General features: G+C 37.0%; 1 protein-coding gene across 6 annotated transcripts in view; it reads left to right on the top strand.

Annotated features, from left to right (window-relative positions):
- The window catches only part of MIPOL1 (mirror-image polydactyly 1), a 539,636-nt gene that overhangs the window by 397,640 nt on the left and 120,555 nt on the right, over window positions 1–21,441 (top strand). For all 6 annotated transcript variants that reach the window (XM_072629753.1, XM_072629752.1, XM_072629749.1 and 3 more), the window contains one exon: window positions 2,464–2,558. In XM_072629753.1, coding sequence (XP_072485854.1) covers window positions 2,464–2,558 — 95 coding nt within the window. The remainder of the gene's footprint in view (window positions 1–2,463; window positions 2,559–21,441) is intronic.

Raw genomic sequence — 21,441 nt, forward strand, 5'->3', positions numbered from 1 at the left:
TAAGTGACTTGTCCAAGGTCACATAGCTAGTGAGTGTCAAGTGTCTGAGGTGATATTTGAACTCAGGTCCTCCTGACTGTTGCACTAGTGCTCTATCCACAGCACCACCTAGCTGGCCCCCTGGAAAGAGACTGAAAGCCAAGAGGCAAAGTTGGTGTTTTCAAACAACAGGTGAAAGTTGCAGAGAGGCAAATTTAGTCTTGATGATATTGTAATAATCTGCTAATTTGCTTATTTTATACCCAGGAGTGATATAATCAACCCAAAACCTACATGGTTTCCTCCTTTGCAACTTTCACAGAGTTTATTTTACATGAAAATTTGTGAGTTTAATTACAATCACTCTGAGACTCCATTAAAGATAATTCCTAACAGGCAGAGGTTGAGCCCTCTGCCTCTGGCCTCTTTTGTTGAGGCAAAAATCAGATTACTGAAAATGTTCAGTTAATAAAACAACAGATTATTTATACAGACAGAGAAAGACTAGTCAGGCACCAGAAGAAATGAGAAGTTGGGTGGAAAACAGATCTTGCCTAAGTACTCATAGTCAATGAGTACATTGGTGAAATCTGGCTGAGTTTTCTGCTCTGAGATGCTTGTAGGGCCAATGACCATCCTTAATATCTCTTTTCTCTGCTATAGTTCAGTTCCACCTTCTCTTTCTCATTTTGATGTTTACCTCTGGGCTTGTCTCTTTATTTTTTCTCAGTATTCATGTAATCCTTGGGGAAAATCCATTTTTCATGAATGGAAAATGTTTGGAATTGTTATGGCATCACTTTCTCCAGGGTTGGATTTGGGCCCTTCTTTGGATCTATAAATAGTTCTTTAGAGTTGTGGAAGTTTCCTTTGGTTTATTTATCTCACTAGCCTTAGTTCTTCACTTAGGGTTTTGGCAAGATCCAATTTCCATCTCCTACTGTGCTCTTGGAAGGGATGGTCACCCCTAATTGGTCTCATCCCTGGTCACCCAGGTTTCTGCACTGACCTAAAACTTGTTAAGTTTCTTGAATCTTTGAGGTTCAAAGAGCTGAATGTTTCACTGCCCTCCATAGTCTCAGTACTGTCGGGGACCTCAGATCCCAGAGATGTCTCATCTTGAGTAATATGATGCCACACTGGTCCCTAATACTTCATGTAGCTTCTAAGGGGTTCTGAATCCCCTAAGGCTTTCTCTTCAGAACTTCTGCTGTGCTTTCAAAGACAGAGCTCCGCAGGCAATAACTGTACTTGGCCAATCTCTGATTATACTGTGAGATTGCTGGCTCATTTACATGGCCTTACGTTGGCTTTACTGGCAGCTCCCTTTTCTTATGCCTGTGGGTTTCTGGCTGGCTTAGTGTGCTGTTCTGGGAGAGGAAGATGTCACTTACTATTGTTTCTCACTGGATTTCTTAAACATTATTTGTCCTCATATGAGTTTTAGATTTTTACTAGAATAGGTGTGGAAGACCAGATTTAACTGCTTTTGTTTTTTAATGCTGAAATAACAAACCTGAAGAAGTTAAATGACTTGCCAAAGGTCAGTCAAGTATACATGTCAGAATTGGGACTCAAGCTCAGGTCCCAGTTTGGGACTCTGAGGTGTAACTTCTTCCTGTGTACAGTGATAAAGTGAATTCATTTTAAACTATTGCTTTTGAACTCTGAGAAAAGAAGAAAAGAACAGGTTCATCAAATTTCTACATCTGTGGCTAGTAGTAGGTCTATGATTATTCTTTTAAAAAATTAATCTTTACTGCAGCATGACTAAGGTGAAAATGTGTTTAACAGGAATGTATGTGTAGAGCCCACATAAGATTGGATGCTGTTTTGAGGAGGGGTGGGGAGAAAAGGGAGAAAATTTGGAACTTATGAAAATGATTGTTGAAAACTGAAAACAAATAAATTGATAAATTTGGAAAAAATTAATCTGTGGCATACTTGTTGGGTATGTTAAGAGTGGAGACGCCTTTCATGAATAGGGTGGATTCGATAGTCACTGAGGTTCCTTCCAACTGTCAAATTTTGTGGTTCTTTAGATATTGTGGTGTGCTTATTTGAAATGATTGTCATAAAAGAACATTAAAATACCAAATTACTAGTTAATGAGATCAACTTTGGATTGCATGGCTCTTTCCCCTGTCCCCGCAAGGAGAATCCAGAAAATGGCCTGGCCACACACTCAGAATTTTCTGAGTTTTATTGGTAGTAATAACAATAATGACAATATTAATATAGAATTGTAGCATTTTATGGGATAAACCTATGGAATAGTGCTAAAATTGGTTCCAGATTTCACAAATATAAATTGTAGATAAAGGGCTGATCTGTATTGTTTGGTACAGAGAGTTACCTCAAAGAGAGTTCTCTATAATCAAAGGCCATGCCTTATCTCTGACATTCACGTAGCAGTATTATATGGAAAGTTAAAAAAACACTGAAAATAGCACCTTTCATAAATTTTGAACCATCTATTTGCAGGAAAAGTTGTTATCTATGCAACAAGATAGAGAAACTGCTGTGCAACAGTATAAAAAATTAAAAGAAGAAATGCAGACACTACGCATTTACTACAGGTAAGATTACATCGATTTTAGCCTAAGGTGTTGGCAAAGTTGAACCTGATCATAAGGAAGTATTCTTATGAAATCAAACTCTGTTTAGTTAAATTTTTTGCCATAAAAAGAAAATATAGGTTGTGTCATAAAACATTCAGCTTTTCAACTTCTTTTTCCTGTTAATTAAGTATTATTACTATAGTCAGGAAAAAATGTTTTACCAGCAATAATATAAAGAAATGTCATAATTCGTAACTAATTGTTTAATAGAATTTCCATTGACTATTGAAAGTAAGGCACATTTAAAGGGATATTATATGAGCAAGTATTGTTTATTTTATTAGTAATCTTGGGTATTGATCCATTACAATATATTAAGGGAAGTGTCTAAGTGACTATGGCTATGGAATAATACATATATGTATAACACATGCATGTATACATATGTGTGTATATATTTATATATGTATACTTCTGCCTCTAAAATTATACAAAAGATTTATAATGGTTTTGTATTTCTTGCCTTCCCAATGGGTGAGGAGGGAGAAGAGTTGGAGGAAAAAGAGAAATTGTAACTGAAAATAAAATTAAATAGAAAATAAACTGTAATAGAAGAAAATTAGTCTGACACATAGTGTGTGAGCATCTTTGCACCAAAGCTCAAATGCCTAAAGTGGGAAATGAAAGAACTTATTCCCTATGATTAAATCTCTTAATTAGGACTTCATGAATCTTGTTATTAAAGTTTCTGTAGAAGTAACAAAGCTTATGCATTGTTATCCGATCTTTTACCCGTTTGTCTTTAACAGATGCCATCAGTTGGAAAAGATTTTCAAAGACCAGGGTTTGGTAACACCTTATTATTACTGAAACTATTTAGGGTGACAATACATTCTGGGGATATTAAAACACATTTGCCATTTGTCATAAATTCTTGCCTCTCAAGAAGCAATCTAACTGCCAGTTTTAAACAAGAAAACAAATTACCACCAGCTGTCAGGACTGCCCATTTCTCTTTCTGTTGCAGTAAGTACTGCATTTCTTAAGTCTATTCTCTTCGCATTCTCCCTTAATGATAATGGTAGCCCTGGTCAGATCTCTTAGGGCTGTAGATTCATTTTGCTGTTGTAAAGTAATAGAGTTAGGATCATTAAATTAGCTTCCTCTTCTCCCTATTTCCAGTTTTAGAAGAACCAACCTAGCTGGGCAGCAGCAGTATACTCTCTGAGCATCTAAGTAGTCCTACCACAGTTGCTTCTAAGGAATAAAATGACAGCATTTTTAGGACCCCAAATGCCCTTTGACAGAAGAAGAGCCAGCAGTGAGAGTCACTGATAATAACCTAGTCAAGGCAGCAGTATATGCTTCCCTGGTCCTTCTTTTCCTTCAATTCCTTTCTCAAGAATTTCAGTACATGGTCCATAGTCTTTCTTTCCATTCCTATGGTACAAGAATTCAATGTGCATGTTAATATCTCCTCAAATATTATAATCTCCCATTTCCTCAACACCCATGACCTACTCTTTGACTCCACCTTGACTATACACAAGGATGATCTCACCATTAATTTAATTCCACTTCTGTGAATAAAAACTCTCATATTTTGTTATCAGATCATGATCAGCTATCACACATTCCATCTCTTCACGTGTCTTATTCTTTCTAAACCTATTCTTTATCCAGACTAACCTCCAGTCCTTCCATCCATTATCAGTCTCCCAGGCTATCACCTCTGCTCTGTCTACACTTTCCCCCCTTCCCAAACCTGACCCTACAGTTAACCAGTTCACCTCTATACTGCCTTCTGATCTTGAATCCCCTACTCCCAGTATCTACCACCTTTGCTCCTACTCACATGTACGGTGTCTGGCACATAGTAGCTGCTTAGTAAATGTTTATTGAACAGAATGGAATAAAACTGAAAGTGATCAATTGAGCAAAGTCCACTATAAATTTGTTATTAAATCTCAACTAGACCCTCACCTCAGCAAGATAGTCCTATTATTCCTAATTGATTTTCTGTCCCACTTCCCACAGAGACTATTCTAGACTTTCTTCTCTCTCATTCTCCCATACTATCCTGTGCCCCCTTCTTTCAGCTGCAAATCTGGCCTCTTATTTTAATGAGAAAATGCAAATGGTTCACTGTGAGCTCCCTCTTCTCTACCTCTCAAAATCTTCTAACATCATTCCTCATTCTCTCTTCCTTCATTCCAGTCTTTGATGAAGAGGTGACCCTTTTTCTTACCAAGGCTATCTCCTCTACATGTGTTCTTAATTCCATCCCTTCCTGTCTTCTGCAGCATATTGTCCCCACAGTCATTCCCTCTCTCTCTCTCTCTCTCTCTCTCTCTCTCTCTCTCTCTCTCTCTCTCTCCTTCCCTTCATTCCTCCCTCCCTCCTTAATCTTCAGTTTCTTCTTGTCTACTGTTTTCCTCCCCATTGCCTACAAATTTGACCAAGCCTCACCCATTCCAAAAAGCTCTCAGTAGATCAAAACATTTTTAGTTTGGATCTTTTTCTTTTTTTCACAAATTTCTTGGAAAGGAGTTTTACTCATTTATCAACTCTTTGCAGTTTAGCTTGTAAAGCAGTCAATCAACTGAAAACAACTCTCTCTACAGTTACCAATGATTTCTTAATTAACCATTCTGAGGATCTTTTGAGTGTAATAGTGATGAGTATAATGAGAATTTTCACCTTTGTTGAGGTCTCTGCAAGCTTCTCTTACGTACATTCTTCTCTCTGTGTTTTTATGGCACTCTTCTCTCTTGGTTTTCTTCATAACTAACTAATTACTCTTTTTCAAGTTCTTGTTTCCTGGTTCATTTTTTACTTCACATCCCCTAAGTGTGTGTGTGTACTCCAAGCCTCCGTATGGCTTCTCTTTTATTCTCTCTTTATACTCTCTCTGTACTTGATCAACAACCCTCATGTTTAATGATCTCAATGCAGATAAACTCACAAATTTATATATTAACCCTAGTATTTCTCCTGGGCTCCAGCCTATTGGATATTTTAGGCTTTATGACATATAGCATCTTAAATTCCACTTTCTGAGACAGAGTACATTGTCTTTTCCCTTTCCAGACTTTCCCCACTTCTATCAAGGCTACCACCATCCTATTCTATTTCTATTAAATGTGTTGGCTGTTTGATTCAAAGGTCCAGTTTAGTACAGTGTATATCAGTATGGGAGTTGATCATACTAGCATAATTATTATTTCCCTCACTGAACATGGAGATATCTAGAGGTTCAGAAATGAGGGAATCATATGCTACACACAGAGTGTATATGTGTTTGTGTGTGGGTGCGTGCACATATATATGTCTTGCCTTCCCAGATAGAGTATAAGGTCCTTGAGGTAGGAATTATTTCATTTTTGTGTTTTTATCTCCAGAGCTTAGCAGAGTTTCTGACACAAAGTAAGTACTTGATAAATGCTTATTGATTTATTGATTCCTTCATCTTCATGGTTACTGTCCTTATTCATGAATCACCTGACTCTATGATCACAAGAAGTTAGTCTCCATCATAGCCCCGTAATGAGCCATTTATAGTTTGTCTGGACTACAAAGTTATTTTATTGGAAATTACAGTATCACTGCTTTCAGTTTTGTCTTGAGGTGATGATGGTGATGATGAACAATTAATAACAATAATAATGATAACTTAAAGCAGTTAGGTGGAACAGTGATAAATTGCTGGCCTTGGAATCAGAAAGGCCTGAGATACACAGATAGGCAGAGACAGAGACAGAGACAGAGACAGAGAGAGAGACAGAGAGAGAGAGATGATGTCCAATTTAGAATGTCTGATAGTTGACACTATGTTAGCTCAGGAGAGAGACTAAGGCTGGATATAATAGATCTTGAAGTGATATTTGTAAAAATGATAATTAAACTCTACCAAAAAGTGAGGATGTATAAAGGAAAATGAGTACCCAAGATAGAGCCCTGGGTTACACCTAAGCATATAGAGTAGTACCTATGATTATCTTACAAAGAAAATTTAAAGGGAAAAGCCACAAGGATCAAGGAGAACTGTTTCACAAAACCCAGGGAGGAGAAAATATCCAAGAGAATCGTGTGTCCAAGGTCAATAGTGTCAAATAGTGTTAAATGCTGCCAAGGTGTCAAGATGAATGAGGACTAAAAGTTTTGCATGTGGCAATTAAGAAATCTTTGGTAACATTGGAGAGAATGTCTTTAATTAAATGATGAACAAATGAAAAAGCATTTATTGGTGTAAATGAAACTGGAGAAAATGATGAAATCATTCTGAGTCCCTTACAGGTTTGTGTTACATAATGTCAAGTTTTCTCACATTCTATCAAGACAATCCTTTTATACCTCCCTAACCAGTTCACTATCCCACTGACCACAAGTGGCTTTTCCAAAACTTTCCATCCCTTTTCAAACTTGCCACATTTCCCCTTTCCTCTACCCTTTCAGGTGAGAACCTTGCCTCATATTTCACTGAAAACTTTGAGACTGAGAGCTCCCTCTTCTTCTCACATAACTCAGATACCTCCTATCACTATTTGCACCTTCACGACTACTTCACACAAAGAGGTAGCTCTTTTTACCAAGGCAAACCTCCCTGCATGTACAAGGGATCCCATTTTAAACCATCTTCTATAGCAGATTGCTCCCTCTATCATCCTTGCTCTTTCATTAATATTCAGCCACTCTTTGTCCACTGGCTGCTTCCCTACTGTCTACAAAACATGCCCATGTCTCCCTCATTCTTAAAAAACCCTCACTTTATCTGCCCATCCTTTCTAGCTGTCATCCTATATCTCTCCTCCCTTGTGAGACTAAACTCCATGAGAAGGTCTTCTACAAGAGGTTCTTCTACTTGTTTTCTTCTTGCTCTCTTCTTAACTCTTTCTGATCTCATCATTCAATTGAAACTCCTCTCTCTAAAGTTACCACTGGTCTCTTAATTGACAAACCCAATGGCCTTTTAAAAGTCTTCACCCTTTTTGCCCTCTCTACAGTCTTTGACCCTGTTGATCACCCTCTTCTCCTTGTCTTCTCTCTAGGTTTTTGGGACACTGTTCTCTCTCCACTCTGCTCTTATCTATCCCACCACTCTTTCTCTCTGACTGCTTTCCCCTACTCAGCTATCAAAGTAATCTTACTAAGAGGACTGATCAAATCGCCACCAAGCCTCCTTCCCTCTCTACCTCCCCCACCCCATTCACTAAACTCCAGTGACTCTCTATTTCCTCCAGGATCTAACATAAAATTCTCTGGTTATAAGGTATAAACCTTACTCTCCCTCCCCAGCATTCTCTGCACCAGTGACATTGTCCTGCCTATTCTTCATACACAATTGTCTATCTCCCTACTCGTAGAGAACTCTCCCTCCATATCTCTGCTTCCTGGCTTCCTTGAAGTCTCAGCTAAAGTAGTATCTTTTGCAAGAAGATTTTCCCAGTCCTCCTTAACCTCATCTTCCGTCTAGGACTACCCAAACAGCATGTCCAATAGAGATCTTGTTTGTGCATCGTTTGCATGTTGTCTCCCCTTTAGACTGAGCTTTTTGAGAGCAGGCACCATTTTTCACAATTCTTTGAATTGCCAGCACCTAGCACAGTGGCTTGAACCTACCAGACACTTTATAAATTCTAATTAAGTGACTTCCTGCAAAGCATTGTGCTAAGTGCTGTGAATACAAATGGAAAAGAAGAGACAGTCTCTGTTTTCAAGGAGTTTTAAGTCAGATGAGAAGACCCAGTGATCCTTAGGGTACAACAGCAAAGCAGATATTAATGCATCTATAATGTCATCTCCATTACTAAAACCACACAGGTTTCTGATGCTGAATCATTCAGTATTGCCAAGGACTTTGGTGACAAGAATTGTCTTGTATGATGGAGGATTAGAATGGATTGAGAAGTAAAGGGGAAGAAAGGAAATGTCCTCAATTATGAATGATTTTTACCATTTTTATAGATGAGGAAACTGGTTTAGAGAGGCTAAATGACATGGTCACACGGTACTATCTGACATGGCTTAGGAACTCAGATTTTCCTGATGCCAAGTGTGGCCTTATCCATTTTTTAAATCAAGAACAAGTTTTTTGGAGATTATTTTGACTAACATAATACATTAACTAACATCTTTAAATGTTCCTAATTTCTCATGTAAAAACAAAAAGTACATACATATTGTTATGTATTTCAGCCAGAATGTGCTTTCAACTACTCAAATAGAGATCATGTTGATTTAAATCAGTTGCAGCTTATTCTGTCAATATCTGCCTCTATACTCTTTTAATTTTTACCAGTCTGGTAATCATATTGTTATTTGAAAAGTAGTTTTTGAAAGACCCAAATTTACTATTTGTTGAATTGGCTTAAATTAGTGGTGCTCTAAACAATTTGAGACACTTTTGGAGAGTTTCGTTTCTCTGGGCTGTTTGCTTCTTTTTAATTTTCCAAGGATTTCACTCTACATGTCAGGAAACAGAAATAGTTGGCCTTTTAATTTTTTTATTCCCTGATTTTAAAATAAATCAAGAGGAGGCAAGGCATTTGCCTCATTATCTTGAAGATAAATTGAATTTATTCCCTTAAATGCTATTCAAAATAAGGTATCTTTTACAAGGAGCTGAATGTATTACCAAGTCTAGCCCTAAACAGTTTCATCAAGTAAGATTCTGAAACTCTGAGGGTCAAAGTTATACTTAGTACATGATTTTTCTTCCTGTTGTTACAAACCTGTAGTGCTACATTCCAAAGTTCAGGAGGCATAATAATGACATCCTCTTCTCTAATTGAAGAAATGCCCAAGTCCTAATGTTTGCTGATTTGCAGCACTTCCTTATATTTCCTTTTGCTTAAAGAAAATGTAAATTGAAATGTTCAGATGATAACTGGATCCTGTTGTTTGTTGCCAGGAGAACAGGATTTAATCGACTTAGTTACAGTGATATTTGTGGTTTAATGTTTGTAACCTGTCACCTGTTACCAGAGTCTGAACTGATATGGATACAGCCTCCGTTGTAGGGTTCCCAACAATTAGTACTGTCCTTGATTCATGCCCTCAATTAGAATGTTTCTGAGAAAATCCAAATCTGACTAGTCCTAAGCTCTCCTTAACAGTACATTCAGTTTCCTTTCTTTAAGCAAAAGACTAACAGTAAGTACATAACTATTGAATAATTACTTGGAGCAGAGAAAGAAACCAAGAGAAAGGGGCTAATATCCCAACTCTCCCTTAGTTAATACAGTAGGAAGTAATTACAGCCCACCTTCCTGACAGTTATCATTTCTTGCCCTCTATCCCTAAAATGGTTAGTCTCTATTCGAGAAAAAACAAGGAAATCTAGTGGGAGAAATCTTGTCAGAGTCACAATAACCTTGACAAATCCAATGGTGGTACAGGTGCTGCATCCCTGGCTGCGTGTGGCTCTTGTCCTCACAACGGCCATCTCCTTTCATCTGCTCTCTGGCTGCCTTCTCCCTTCTGAAGTCTCCTAGTTCCATGGCACTGCCATTAGTTTCTCTGGTTCCTTCTTATTCCCTCTTCTTTCTTCCTCTTCCAGTGGTCCTTGCTTTTCTAACAACTCTGTCAGCCTGCAGCATCCAACAAATAATCTTTCACTAGTATTTTCCAAATGTATCTACATACTTTACTATGTCCATCCTACTTTCTTCCCCTGCTCCTCACAAACTATTGGGAGAAAGAAATAAAAGAAAACCAAGGCCACTTCTATTGCTTGCTGTAGAGCCCCGGGACTTCTCACAAGTGTTTGCTGCCTTTGCTTCCAGTCTTTGCCAAGATTTTGTGTGTATGCTTATATGAATTTATGAATGTCAGTCTACTATAAAATTTTGCCTTGTGTGTTGACTTATCAACCACAAGATATGATATAGAACATAGAATTTAACACTAGACTCACAATCTAAATGCCTCGGATGAGAGGAATGGGAAGAAAGGAATTACATTCAAAAGGAGATGTTTAAAATCTTCAACTATGTTTGATTCTCCAATTTCCCTACAAATTCTGGATTATTTCAGGAAAACAGGGAGTGGAGGCTGGGAAGTAAGAGGTGATGAGGCCTTTACTCATATGAGCCTTTTCTTGCCTACTTTGCCCTTTCTTCTCTACATAAAGATGACACTGTTGACTCACAAGCAATAGGACATGCACAGATTTGCACTGAACTATGTACTCTGTCTGAGCCAAACATATGCGTTGAAGAGACAGAATTAAGGAAAGAAGTCTTTTGGTAACTGAGATGTTTTTCTCTCTGTAAGCTTACTGGTCTGGATAGGAAATAATCATTCTACTTGGACTTCATTAATACATGCTCTAAACTAGCAGTATCAAACTTAAAAAAGAACCAGATTGATCCTACAGACCACTATTAAAAACCCCCACAAATTCACATTTTCTGTTTTGCATTGTATTTTTTTGTTGTTGTTAAACTTGTCCAAATTGTATTTTAATCTGGCTTGGGCCGTACTCAGTTCTGCTAGTCTGCTTCTGGCGTGTGCGCTCTGAGTTTGACACCTGTGTGAAACAGCTATGCTATTGGCTCACTTAATGTTTAGTAAAGTAAGATATGCTCATGCATATACTTTGTTTTTGAAAAGTTCGGCTTAGATAACGTCTGAGGCCCCTTCTCTCTAATTCCAGCATGACAAGATGCTATAAAGCTCCAGAGCATCCAGAGGAGGGAGCTGGGGTACTTGGAAGGCCTAGAGAGTCATTTCTACAGAAGGACCAGTTGAAAGAGTTAAAGACTTATTAATAAGAGAAGATTTATGAGGCAAAAATAGTTCTATTTGAGCAATTCTTTCAACCAAATAATCAATAAGCCTGTATGTTGGGCATTCATGATGTGAAAGGCAGCATGCGTTGTATCTGAAGAGTTCTCTTGTGGAAGAGGGATTAGACTTATTCTGCTTGGCCCCACAGGGCAAGCGTAAGAGCAACAATTGACAGTTGCAGAGAATCTGGTTAAGGCGTAATGGAATGTCTTGCACTTGTGGACAAAATAATCACCCTCACAATGGGAGAAGCATGGTTAGAATGAAGTTTTTCTGAAAGAGCAGTAGAAATTGTAATGGTCTGTAATGTTTATATAAGTCAGGTGGGTGATATCGTAACCAAAAGTAGCTCATGCGATCTTGGGCTGCATAGAGAAACTTAGCCCCCCAGGGCTGGGGAGGAGAGTGCCCCCTGGATACCATCTGCCCTTCCAGGCTTCTTCTACAGTAAACAGCATGCAGTAAGCCTGGGAGCATCCAGACAAAGGAGGGTCACCCTGTGAGGGAAGGGTAAAAGACCTTGCTCCCATCTCTTATGAGGCACTGGGAACAATTAGCCCATGCAAGAGATGACTCCGGAGAGGCATGACAGCTGTTAGACTTACTCCATTTGTCCCCAGAGGAAGAACCCAGGGCACTGGGGAGGAAATTACAGAGGCCCATTTGAGCTTGCTGCCAGGAAAAGCTTCCTAATAATCAGAACCGTCCCAAAGTGGAATGGACTGTCTCGAAGGGGAGTGGGTTATCCCTCCTTGGAACTCTTTAAGCATAGTCTGAATTGCCATCTGTCAGAGGGTATAGTGGAGATTACTTTCATATATGGATTGAACTAGGGGGCTGTTTAAGTACCTTCCAACTCTTAAGTTCTGTAATTCTAGAAAGTGATAGACAGTGTTAGCTGCATATAGTAATAGTTAGATGTTCCTCAAAACTGAAAAATCACTCTTTATTCAAGAAAACTCAGGGATTTTGTCCTTCTTTAAACAATTTTAATTTTAGAAAAATGCAATATATTTCGTGTGAATGGGAAGGACAGATTAGAAGTACTGAGTTGTAAATCATTCAGTTACATAGAAGCTTTCAGAATAAGTCTAATGTGAAAGGGAGTACAATTGCTGTTTTTTCCTTTAATTCCTTCTAAGGAACACTAACTACTGAAAGGAATTGTTCCATATAAAGGGTACTTTAGCTCTAACCTCTTAATAAGTTCATTTGTCACAACATAGTTATCTTTTTTAAAATATACTCAAAATTAATTTGAAGTATTTGACAAACCTAAATAATAGCCATGATTGGAGGATCTTAGCATCAAAACATTTTTTATTTCAAAATGAAAAAATGTGAATGTGCAGAACAAGACAGATTAAAATCCAGTATCTGTAGACTTCTCAAGATTCACACTGCTCTCTCTTCTGCCGCTGTTGGCCTGGAGCGCTAAGTTAATATTGACATGATGATGATGTGATACAGGAGTATTCCTGAGGCTGGATGACACTGGCAGTGAAGCCAAAGATCCTGGACCCACCACTGTGTTACTTTGCCTTCGGCCTCTCTCCACCTGTGCCTCTCCCAAAAAGATAAATGTTTACCTGTGGTTGGACATTTAAATGTATAAATACCCCAATCCAGTATTATGTATAGTGGTTCCATTTCACTTATGTTTGAATCTCCAAGTAAATTATCTATCCTATCTTTTTCCATAATACCAAATAAAACATTTTTTACAAATACATGCCAATACAAAAGTTTGCATTCAGTTCAGAAACTCTAAACCAAAGTTGTATGATATGACTTCTGAATTATCAGTCTTAAATTTCTTTTTCTGTTATTTCTAAATTTTAAACCTTGGTGGACAATGACATTGACACCTTTTTTCCAACATAGATTTAACAGCAGTAAGGATGGAGTTAATTCTGTCACATTATTTCCTTATACGTGTTTTATAACCACCCTGATTTTGACAAAAGAAATACAAAAGCTTATGGATTTTTATATTTTGATTTTATTAAATAATTTCAACTCTGAAAATGGTTTTCCTTTTCTGTAGTTTAAGGGAGAGTTGTACTATCTAGTTCAGTTATTTTTTTCTGAATTGCAAGTACATATCTGCTTTGCAAATTAAATGAAAAAAGTGAGAAATCAGTTTTTTCTGGTGTCTGATTCAGTATTAAGCTAGCAGTTTTTCAGTTTCATATGACTCAGAAGTGAAATAGTAGCACTACCTGTTATGTTGTTGTTTTTAAGTCATTCAGTTCTGTCCCACTCTTTGTGACCCTATTGACCGTAACATACCAGACCTTTCTATCCTCTACTATCTCCTGAAGTCTGTCCAAACTCATGTTGGTTGCTTCCATGATACTATCTATCCCTCTCATCCTTCCCTATCCCCCCCTCCTCTTGCATTCAATCTATCCCAATTGTATCTTTTCCACTGAGTCCTATCTTCTCATTATGTGGCCAAAGTGTTTAAGCTTCAGCTTCAGTATTTGACCTTCCAGTGAAGAGTATGAATTAATTTCTTTAAGTATTGACTGATATGATCTCCTTGGTGTCTGAGGGACTCACAGTTCAAAAGTTTCGATTCTGCAGGACTCAGCTTTCCTGATAGTCCAGTTCTCACAGCCATACATTGCTACTGGAAAAACCATAGCTTTGACTATCTATAGACGTTTATTGGCAAGGTGATGATGTCTTTGCTTGTCTAAGGGACTCTCAGTTTTGATTCTGCAGGACTCAGCTTTCCTGATAGTCCAGTTCATGGCTCCAGTGACTATCTTCAGTGATCTTTGAACCCAAGAATATAAAATCTGACATGGCTTCCATTTCTTCTCCCTCTATTTGTCAGGAAGTAATGGGATCAATTGTCAAAATTTTAGTTTTCTTGTTGTGATTCACACAGTCAAAAGTTTTAATAGGCAATGAAGCAGAAGTACATGTTTTTGTGGAATTCCCTTGCTTTCTCTATAACCCAGCAAAAACTCTAGTTCCTCTGCCTCTTCAGAATCAGGCCTGCTCTAATCATCAAAGCTATTTGATACTGACTAAGAAATAGAGTGGTGGATCAGTGGAATATGTTAGGTACACAAGATACAATACTCAATGACCACAGAAATCTACTGTTTGACAAATCCCAAGACTCCAGCTTCTGGGAGAAGAACTCATTATTTGACAAAAAACTACCAAGAAAACTGGAAAATAGTATGCCAGAAACTAGACACATCTTGTACCACATACCTAGATAAAGTCAAAATTTAGATATAAAGGGTAAAATAAGCAAATTAGGAGAGCAAGGAATAGTTTACCTGTCAAATCTATGGAGAACTAAAGAATTTGTGACCAAACAAGAGATAGAGAACACTATGAAGTGCAAAATGGATCATTATAATTACAATAAAAAGTTTTTGCACAAAGCCAGTGCAACCAAGACTAGAAGAAAAGCAAAAAAGTAGGAAACGATTTTTACAGACAATATTTCTGATAAAGGCCTCATTCCTCAAATATATAAAGAACTAAATCTTATAAGACTACAAGTCATTGATAAATGGTCAAAGGATATGAACAAATAGTTTTCTTTTTTCCTTTTTTTATTAAATTTTTTTATTTGCTTTCAGTGTTCTACAATCACTTCCATATATCTTAGATTTTTTTCCCCTCCCTCCACTTTACTCCCCCTCCCTCCCCACTCCCTCCCTGAGACAACATACCATCTTATATAGATTCTACACATACATTCCTATTAAATACATTTTCACCTTAGTCATGTTGCAAACAAGCAGTTTTCAAAGGAAGAAATTAAAGCTATCTATGGCCATATAAAAAAGTGCTCTAAATGACTATTGATTAGAGAAATGCAAATCAAAACAGCTCTGAGGTACCACATCACACCTATCAAATTGGCTAACATGACAAAACAGGAAAATGATAAATGTTGGAGAAGATGTGGGAAAGTTGGAACACTGATGCATTATTGGTTGAGTTGTGAACTGATCAAACCATTCTGGAAAGCAATTTGGAACTATGCCCAAAGGTCTATAAAACTATCCACACCCTTTGAACCAGTAACACCACTTCTAGGTCTGTATCCCAAAGGGATCACAAAAATGGAGAAAGATCACAAAAATGGAGAAAGGACTCACATGTACGAAAATATTTATAGTAGCTCTTTTTTGTGGGGGCCAAGAATTGGAAATGGATGGGATGCCCATCAGTTGGGGAATGGCTGAACAAGTTGTGGTATGTAAATGTAATGGAATACTATTATTCCATAAGAAATGATCAGCAGGTGGACTTCAGAAAAACCTGGAAAGACTTAACATGAATTGATGCTGAGTGAAGTGAGCAGAACTAGAAGAATATTGTACACAGTAATGACAACATTGTGTGATGACCAACTTTGATAGATTTAGCTCTTCTCAGGAATTCAAGGATCTAAGACAATTCCAAAAGACTCATGAGGGAAAATACTCTCCACATCTAGAGAAAGAATTATGGAGCCTGAATCCTGATTGAAGCATACTATTTTCTCTTTATTTTTTATTTCTTCTTTCTCGTGGTTTTTCCCTTTGGTTCTAATTCTTCTTTATAACCTGACTAATGTGGAAATATGTTTAATATGAATGTATATGGATAGCCTGTATCAGGTTGTATGGTGTCTTGGGGAGGAGAAGAAAATTTAGAACTCAAAATCTTATAGAAATGAATGTTGCAAACTAAAAATAAATAAATTTGTTAATAAATAAATACATATCAAGCCTGCTCCTCTGGTAATTCTTGGTTCACATATTGCTGAAGTCTTGCTTGCAGAATCTTCAGTATAACCTTGCTGGCATGTGAAATAATTGCAATTGTTCAGTAATTTAGAAATTAGCATTCTTTGGCATTGGTCTTATTTAGTATTGGTACATAAACTTATCTTTTCCAATCTAGTAGTCATTGTTGAGTTTTCCAAATTTCTTGGTATGTAGAGTGAAGAATTTTAACAGCATCGTCTTTTAGGATTTTAAATAGTTCACCTGGAATTCCATCACCTCCACTAGCCTTATTGTTAGCAATGCTTCCTAAGGCCCACTTAACTTCATTCTTCACAATTTCTGCCTGTAGTCAATAGTAACCACACCATTATGGTTATTGATGATATTACAATCTTTCTTGTATAGTTCTTCTACATATGCTTGCCACTTCTTTTTAATTTCTTCTACTTCTGTTAAGTCCCTACTATTTTTGTCTTTTATCATGCCCATTTTTGCATTAAACATTCCTTAGATATCTCTTATTTTCTTGAGGAGATCTCTTGTCTTTCACATTCTATTGTTTTCTTCTATTTCTTTTTATTACTCATTTAAGAAAACCTTTTTAACCTCTCCTTGCTATTCTCTGGAAATCTGCATGCAGTTCAGTACATCTTTCCCTTTCTCCTTTCCCTTTTACTTTCTTTTCCCAGCTATTTGTAAAGCCTCATCAGACAGCCATTTTGCTTTCTTGCTTTTCTTTTTCTTTGGAATGTTTTTGTTCCTGCCTCCTATACAATATTGTGATTGTCTGTCCATAGTTCTTAAAGCACTTTACTTACCAGATCTCATCCCTTAAATCTATTCATCACTTCCACTTCATATTCATAAGGGACATTATTTAGGTCATACTTATATGGTCTGATGATTTTCCCTACTTTCTTCAATTTCAGTCTGAATTTTGCAATGTCTCACGAGTTGACTCTTATTCAGTTCCAGGTCTTGTTTTAACTGACTGTATAGAATTTATCTACCTTTGGCTGCAAAGTATATAATTGATCTGATTTCTTTATTGACTTCCTGGTTATGTCCATGTGTAGAATTACCTTGTGTGTTGTTGAAAAAAGAATGTTTGCTATGGCTAGTGAGTTGTCTTGATAAAACTCTTTTTGTCTCTGTCTGGGTTCATTTTGTACTCCAAGGCTAAACTTACCTATTATTCCAATTATCATTTCATTTCTTACATTAACATTATAAACCCCAATGATGACTGTGATGTCTCTGTGTGCATGTGTGCTTATGTGTTATTTCTAGAACATGTTATAGGTCTTGGTAGAACTGATCAACTTGGGTCTTGTTGGCATCAGTGGTTGGAACATAGACTTGAATTGCTGTGTGGTTGAATGGTTTGCCTTGGATTCAGACATCTATGTTTATATCATTTTTGAAACTATAACCCAGTACTACTTTTCTCACCCTTTTATTACTATGAGGGATAATGCATTTCTTCTAAGGGATTCTTGCCCACGGTAGTATATATAACAATCTCTGAATTAAATTCACCTGCTCCCATCCATCCATTTAAGTTCACCTAAGAAGTTAATGTTTAATCTTTCATATCCTGTTTGACTACATCCAGCTTTTGTAAATCTTATTCCTATGCAATACTGATCTTTATGAAATCAGACTTTTCTTTTGTCACCAGACACATTTGCAGCTAAGTTTCCTTTCAGCTTTGACCCAGCTGCTTCATTAGTTTAGTAGTGAAACTACTTGTAGTTGTCCCCATCTAATCTGAGGGGTTCATCTTCCAGTGTCAAATCTTTCATCATTTTAGTACTATCCTGGGGTTTTTGTTGTTGTTGATTTTTGGCCTTGCTTTTTGGCAAAGATACTGGAGTGGTTTGCTATTTCCTTTTCTAGTGGATCCCCTTTTGTCAGAAATCTCCTCCATGACCTGTTCCTCTTGGGTAACCCTACATGGCACAGCTCATGGTTTCTTCTACCACAACAAGGTAGTGATCCAGGAGGTGACACTGTGGATAGAGTGCTAAGCCTGGAGTCAGAAAGACTCATCTTCCTGCATCAAACCCATTCTCAGATACTTGCTCAGACACTGTATGACCCTGCATAAGTCACTTAACCCTGTTTGTCATCTGGAAAATGAACTGGAGGAGATAGAAAACCACTCCAGTATCTTTGCCAAGAAAACTCCAAATGCAGACATGAAGATTTGGACAGGACTTAAACCACTGAACCACTACAAAAGGCAACCCTTTTTAGGGACTGCGCCTAGTATGTTTATCTGAAAATGAAAGGTTGAACTAGAATTTGCCTAACAGTTGAGTCACATATTGCCACTTTGTTCCTTGTCTTTTTCAAGTACTTCCTTTAGAAACCTAAATAATGACTGATAAGAGTTATTCAAATGCTGAAAAGTTGGATGAAAAATAATAAAGATAATATACTAAAAGGAAAGTATTACCTAATATCTAATTACCAACTGGATATTTGATTTTCTTTTTATTTATAAAAATTGTCATTTAAAATTTCACTTCTGATTGGATTTTCTTTTTTCCACTTGGCATCAAATTCCAATAAATACCTTTCCAAATTAAGACTATTAGCCCATTCTATATGCTCAAATGAATTAAAGTGGCCTCGAGAAGGAAAGGGTAAGCTGTTTTAGGGGGTTTAATTATTTGCATGTATGAAGAGAATATATTTTCCAAGATCACTAGGCTGTCAAAATGGTACTTTAGAGACTTTGGTTCATCTTCTCTAAGATTAACAATTTACAGAGAGTTTGCCCAAAATTATATTTGTATTTGCTATGATAGATAGGCTAATACAATGATCAGGATTTCTCAAACATGACATTACAGTTCTTCTGTACAGAGTATAAATTCTAAATATACTTTCCCCACCTTTTTAGTCAAAATTTGTACTATCTTTATATTGGAATGGCTTTAGAGGAAGCAAATGAGTGTGGAGTCATGGAAGTTTTGTTCAAAAAAACCTCCTAATTTAGAATTCCTGTAACCACTTGCTTATATAGACATTGCACTCAACCTTACAATTTAAGAAAGTTTATGTCTGATGAAAGCACACAGCAAATTGTCATTTGGGAGTCAAATCCTCCAACCACTTCATACCAATTACTGACTCCAGTAAAAATGGGGGGGGAGGGGGGGGGAGGGCGTTGCTTGTATGACATTAGCACAAAAATATTGGTAATGCTTTTATTTACTTTTCACTATTTCTGAATTTTATAAATGTGACCCAAATAAGAGGCTCTGTAAAAGGCTATATAAAATGACTAAATGTTTTGCATGTGGTAAATGCAACAAATTCCACTGAATTACCCTATAAAGCAAGACCAAGAACAATTAAAAAGTCAATAACCCTTAAAATGAAAAAAGTCAAGAAGGAGTAAGCAGAGATTTTACCTGATTCTTTAGCAATTAAAATGCTGAGAAACTCAAAGAATAAGAAGTGGAGAACACAGATTGCTCTTGAGAAGTAAAAACAGACAACTCTAGGGTATACTACCTCTATCTCCATACACATGTCAACATGTAACACAGACCAGAAAATGGATCCACTAGGGAACTGAATTGGTAAATATTGGGAGCAAATACTGCCATGTCTCATACTTGTAAGCTTTTAAGTTGTGCAATGTATGTCCTTGCAGGAATCAGAGAATAAAGGTGGAACAGAGGGCATGTAAGTACCAGGGTTAAGAGCACAGTGTCTTGCTACTAAGCATATTTCCACAGTTGAAGGGACCTTGTCAAAGTTCAGCCTAGTGCTTTCTCATTGCCCATATACTATGAGCTTGCTTAAAAATAATAGAAATGTAATTTTGCATTTACATTTATAACCCTTTTCATTTCTTCACTTAGAATTCCTTACAGACATTATCTCATTTATCCTCACAATACCCTAGGGAACAGGTATTACCTTCTCTTTACAAACAGGGAAAGTGAAACACTGGGAGATTAACTGACTTTCCCAAGGTCACACCCAGGTCAGCGATAGAGCCAAGAACATAACCCAATTTGCCTAAAACCCAGACCTTTCCTCTATCCGCTAGACTGCCCTCCCCACCCCCTACTCCAAACACATTAATCTACACCTTTTACCTCAGACATACAAGTGCAGCTAAACTGGTACTTCAGCATTATTTTCCAGATTTGGATAGGCTTAATATGCTTATTTCACAAATGAGACCACGTTAGAGACGTGTTAAAACAGTAAAAGAATATGACCTGCTTTGGAGTTTAATAGTCTTTGTGTTCAACCAAACTGTACAAATTACAACCACAGTCTGTGTCTGGAAGTATAAATAGAGTGGCTGCTTCTGAAAAAAAATTGTTTTGAGAACCCCTAAGCTTTAGTATAATATCATATATCAGGCTGCAAAAGGGAAATACTGTGTTTGAAAGTAATTTAACCCATGCTACTGTGCCCCTCATTATCATTAATAGTCACAGTCATGCTGTCTCATCGTTGCTCTAACACTGACTACACACAATGAAATAAGTTCAGAAGCAATAAGAAAACATGTAATAATAGTCATTTCAGTTCAGCAAATATTTATAAAGCGCCCACTATGGTGCTAAGTAAGCACTGTGCTAAAGTGCTTCTTGAGAGATACAAGAATCTAGAAAACATAGGTTTTGTAAGAGAAGATTTTTAAAAGTTCAGAGAAAGCGTATATAAGGTGTCAGTGGCCATCAGGAAATAGGACACCCTCAAAAATTAAACTAAAAGCAGGCAGAAACTATCCTGACAAGGGGGACTGAAAAAGAGAGCATAGGGAACTATGAACAGCTCAGATTATTTAATTTAATGTGTAGAGAAGTAAAATCACTAAAAATGAACATAGAGTCCTATGGTCATAACCTCAGGAGTGTTGAAGTTCAGAATGAACCAAAGTTGATGATGAGTGCTTGGAACAACAAGGTGATTTGTTTTAGAAGCTATGATTAGAGCAAGAAATGAATGAAAGAAGGGTTAGGATTATAATTTGGGCCTGGGTGGCATTATGATAACAGACCATGTTGAGAAGGCTTACCTATATAACTCCATTTTTAAATTTAAAATTGCTCAACTGTTATTTTATTATGAATTTTAACACTTAAAAAAGCACAAACACATATATACAAAGGCTGAAAACAAGCACTTAGTATGGTACCTGGCACATAATAGGCACTTAATATATGCTAAGTTAATAACAGAATTTTCCTTTTTTGTTTCTGCCCCTCTATGAATTTTTGAAAATATTTTAAATGTAGATTTTTTGATAATATTTTATCATATATCACCTAGATTTCTCTCTTCATCCTTCTCCACAACCTCTCCAAAAGAGCCATCCCTGA

Source organism: Notamacropus eugenii, chromosome 1, assembly GCF_028372415.1.
Source record: "Notamacropus eugenii isolate mMacEug1 chromosome 1, mMacEug1.pri_v2, whole genome shotgun sequence".
NCBI lineage: Eukaryota > Metazoa > Chordata > Mammalia > Diprotodontia > Macropodidae > Notamacropus > Notamacropus eugenii.